This window comes from Hipposideros armiger, unplaced genomic scaffold (genome assembly GCF_001890085.2).
Source record: "Hipposideros armiger isolate ML-2016 unplaced genomic scaffold, ASM189008v1 scaffold_1713, whole genome shotgun sequence".
Taxonomy (NCBI): Eukaryota; Metazoa; Chordata; class Mammalia; order Chiroptera; family Hipposideridae; genus Hipposideros; species Hipposideros armiger.
Window position 1 is genome coordinate 118,613 of NW_017733063.1, and position 4,030 is coordinate 122,642.

At 49.2% G+C, this 4,030-nt stretch overlaps 1 protein-coding gene across 5 annotated transcripts in view; it reads left to right on the forward strand.

Annotated features, from left to right (window-relative positions):
- Positions 1 to 656: 656 nt before the first annotated feature.
- The window catches only part of SH2D3A (SH2 domain containing 3A), a 12,043-nt gene continuing 8,669 nt past the window's right edge, over positions 657 to 4,030 (forward strand). Inside the window, exons 1-5 of one of the 5 annotated variants that reach the window (XM_019634511.1) lie at positions 696 to 740; positions 1,472 to 1,524; positions 1,723 to 1,957; positions 3,141 to 3,214; positions 3,571 to 3,706. In XM_019634511.1, coding sequence (XP_019490056.1) covers positions 3,638 to 3,706 — 69 coding nt within the window. In that variant the 5' untranslated portion in view covers positions 696 to 740; positions 1,472 to 1,524; positions 1,723 to 1,957; positions 3,141 to 3,214; positions 3,571 to 3,637. Of the gene's footprint in view, positions 741 to 1,471; positions 1,525 to 1,722; positions 1,958 to 3,140; positions 3,215 to 3,570; positions 3,707 to 4,030 lie in introns of all 5 variants that reach the window. The other 4 variants (XM_019634510.1, XM_019634512.1, XM_019634513.1 and 1 more) reach the window with 4 other exon arrangements.

The following is a 4,030-nucleotide window of genomic DNA, read 5'->3' on the forward strand; positions in this document are numbered from 1 at the left end:
CGCCAACCTGGGAAACTACCTGAATGTTACCTCCCCATGTCTCCCCAGAGTCTAGCTCAACTCCATCGTGCTGTCACTGGGGGAAGCTGTAGTGTTTCCCCGCACCTCTCTCCACAAAACCCGACACTCAGCTGGGGTTCCATTCCCGGAAACCCAAGGGGGCAGTCTGGAGGAAGCGCACCCCTGTACATCACAGCTGCCGCCACCCCCTGCCGAACGAGAAAGCCCATCGGGGCCGCCCCGCCCCTGCCGGGAACCCTGGGGAGCGAGAAGAGGGACACCCCCCCTTACGCGCCCCAAATTGCCAAGCCCGAAGGGAATGGAGGGGCCAAATTTTAAGAAGGGGTCTTCGTAGGGGGACTGGGAAGTGAGTGGGCGTGGCCACTCTGAGGAGGGCGGGGCGACGTCCTAAGGGGACGGGCCCACTTAAAGGGACGAACGGAGTTTCCCAAAGGGGCGTGTTCTATGAAGAAGGAGGTTGTATCTAAAGAGGGCGTGGTTAGCGCAAAGACTGGTTCTAAGAGGGCGAAGCGGAAACAAGAGGGCGGGGTAAAAGCCTGGGCGGCAACAGTTGGAGGCGGGGTCTTAAGGGCGGGCCAGGTGATTGGGCACGGTTCCCACCCGGCGCTGCCGGAGAAGGCAAGACTTGGCTAGGATTGGGAGGGAGCGGCCCGGAGCAGCACAGCCTCAGGCTTTCGTCCGGCACCAGCTTCTTGGGAGCTCCGCAGACTCAGGCCCAGGTGAGTGAGGGACCCCAGGGGGATCCAGGACCAGGGGATTTTGGGGTATGGAGTCCTCCCTTTTGCAGGTGGGGCCACCGGCTCGCAGGGAGGATCTGGGTGTGTCTGTCCACATGCATCTGCGAATACAGGAGGGGTCACCGAGTGCCTGATTGGGTCGCTGTGCATCACGCCTGTCCGTGTACCTGGGCATGCTCCTCTAAGCGTGCTTCCTGTGCAACACGGAGAGCCTCCCTGCTTCCACTTTTGCCTGACCGATCATTTTAAACCACAAACTAGATCGTGCCCCTCCATCATTTAAAACCTTTCCATAGCACCCATTCCATCCAACTGAGATGAAAAATTGGGGTCCACCAGTTCCTGCATGTTGTCATCTCTGCAGACCTCATTGCTCTCCACTTAGCTCTTTGCTCACTGCATTCCAGCCACGCTGGCCTCCTTGATGATGTCAAATGTAAAAAGCAAGCTCCATTTCACCTCTAGCACTTTGCACTTGTAACCACTGTCACCTGGACTGCTGTTTTTCCAAATTTTTGCATAGCTGCCTCCTTCCCAGGAACTTCCTGAGGTCTCAGTTCCAATGTCACCTTCTGGGAGAGAACTTCCTGACTAGGCTATTTAAAGTAGCCTGCCTCCTCCAGCCATCTTTATCACATCTCCCTGTTTTACCACCTTCATGATTACTCTAAGAATTTATTCTTGTTTTATTGGGTGTCTTGTCCACCGGACAGCACAGGGCCGGTCTCTTTCATTACTGTATCTCCAGGGTCTAGAACAGCACACAGTAAGTGCTCAACCAATCCATGTTTGTTCAGTGTCAAGTTTGAGTCCCCATGTCTATCTGTGTCCATGTGTTTATGTGTAGGTGGCTGCCCCCTGCAATGTGTACACTTGTATATGGTCTCTATGTCATGAATATCTCTTTCTTCCTTTCTCCGTGCTTACCCCTAACCCTTCCTCTCTCCTCTGCCCAAATATCCAGAAATTATTCTAAAAGACACAGGGCAGGAGGACGACTTAGCCTGTGGCTGACCTGTGCCCACTCTGAGCTCCACCTGCAACTAATCAGTTTTGTCAGTGGCCCACCTCAATGCCCACTAACGGGGCGCATGAGACAGAGGAACTTGGAGTTGAGGGACTCTTAAGAGAAGGCCTGGCCTGGCCCAGGTGACAAACAGGAAGTGCACAGGCATCCAGGAGACACACCTGACGTTCAGGTATGCAACGCCTGGAGCCAGCTCCAGCCCAGCTCCCCGCCCCTAAAGCCACCTGGGACTGGTCTGGGAACTTCCTGCCCTTTTCAGGCCCTCAGCTAGGCTGACTCAGAATGTAAGAATCCTGGTACTATTTTCCTGCAGACTCTGGCCAGGCTCTGGCCAGGCCCAGAAGACCTTGAGGGGTGGGGGCAATGAGAAACAGACTCCCTGCTTCCCTCCTATCCGGGGTGGGTTTTCTCCACCGAACACTTGAGACAGGCCTGCTCGATGATCAAGGGGGTCCCAAAGTGTCTGAGACCTAAATTTGACCATGATAATAATAACAACGAAATGTATCGGCTCCAAAATTGTGTTTGCTGACATTTCTATAAAAATGTGACCTTTCAACATCCTTAAATATGGTTACATTGGAAAGCCATGTATAGGTTAGATTTTATTACATCCTAAGAATCCTTGCATGTGTACATAGATTGCTAAGAAGCTATGGACATTAGTAAATTAAATTACCTTCGGCCTGAAATATTCTTTCATCCTGAGAACCACCCAGCTCGCTCCCTCGAAACCCTTCCAGTCATTACTGACTGAGACCTTTCCAGGCCACTGGATGGACGATCTTAACGCCACAGCTTGAATCTTCATATCCCATCCCTGGATACATGTTCCACTTAGCTTCCTCTGGCCTATCTACTTCCTCATCTACTCATTTATTTTCTTAATCACGGTCTCCCCCACTAGACCTGCAGGGTCTCTAGCACCTAGAAGGGCTCCTGGCACACATGGGTGCCATGTAAATATTGGTTTAGTAATATTTGTAATTAGTAATTAAATTTCTACAACACATAGCATTATGTCATCTGCATAAAGTGCCATTACATTTGAGAGCAGTGCATATGTCTTCTCCCTTTGCAAGAATCCCGGTGAATACATGGTTGTTTCCACGAAGTCACGGCCAATTCTAAATTAAAGTTACTCATACCCCAATTATAAGTACATATGTGTGTGTGTGTGTGTGTGTGTTGTGTTGTGTCAACACGCACATATATGTGGTTGACCCTTGAACAAACATGGGCTTAAACTGTGCTGGTCTACTTTTATACACAGATTTTTTTCAATAGTATGTACAGTACTATCAATGTATCTTCTCTTTCTTATGATTTTCTTAATAACATTTCCTTTTCTCTAGCTTACTTTACTGAAAGAATACAGTATACAATACACAGAACGTACAAAATATGTGTTCGACTGTTTATATGATCGGTAAGGCTTCCAGTCAACCATAGGGTATTAGTAGTTAAGTTTGGGAGGAGTCAAAGGTTACACACAGAATTTCAAATGTATGGGGGTCAGTGCCCCTCACCCCTGTGTTGTTCAAGGGTCAACTGTAATCTGGCATATATCTATATCTATATGTCTGCCATATATATAAAATCTGATTATAAATAACTTGTTTAATTTAGAATATAATATATATTTATATAATATATGCATAAATATATAGAGAGTTGCATTTGAAGGTTTGATAAGATGTGGGCTGCTGTCTCCAAAACTAAAAGGAACATGGAAGGACTGACACAAGCACTCAGGAAGCAGGAATAATTATTCCAATTTTACAGATGTGGAAGACTGAGGCCTGTTGAAAGTACAGAGTGTAGCTCAGCACCCACTGCCTTCAAAAGCTCCATGCAGGTGCCACAGGATGGAGAGGACTTTGCCAGCCAACCCTGGTACCACGGCCCCCTGCCCCGCCAGGTACCTCCCCCTGCAGGGCCTCAGCACCATCTGATAGGGAGCCTTTCCCACCCTTGACCTGCTGGGGACTCCTGGGTGCTGGGTGAGGAGTTTAGGGTTAAGGTCTATTGGAAGGGGTAGCTGGGGGACTGGGGACTGTCTTGGGACTTGGTTGTCATGGCATGTAACTACTTATGTTTAAATTATTACTTTCTTTGAGATGGTGCTGAGGATGGTAACAGAGATGGAGGAAGGTCCTAGCCCCCTAGAAGTACCCCTTGGGTTCTGCTTCTCTCTCTCTCTCTCTCTCTCTCTCTCTCTCTCTCTCTCTCTCTCTCTCTCTCT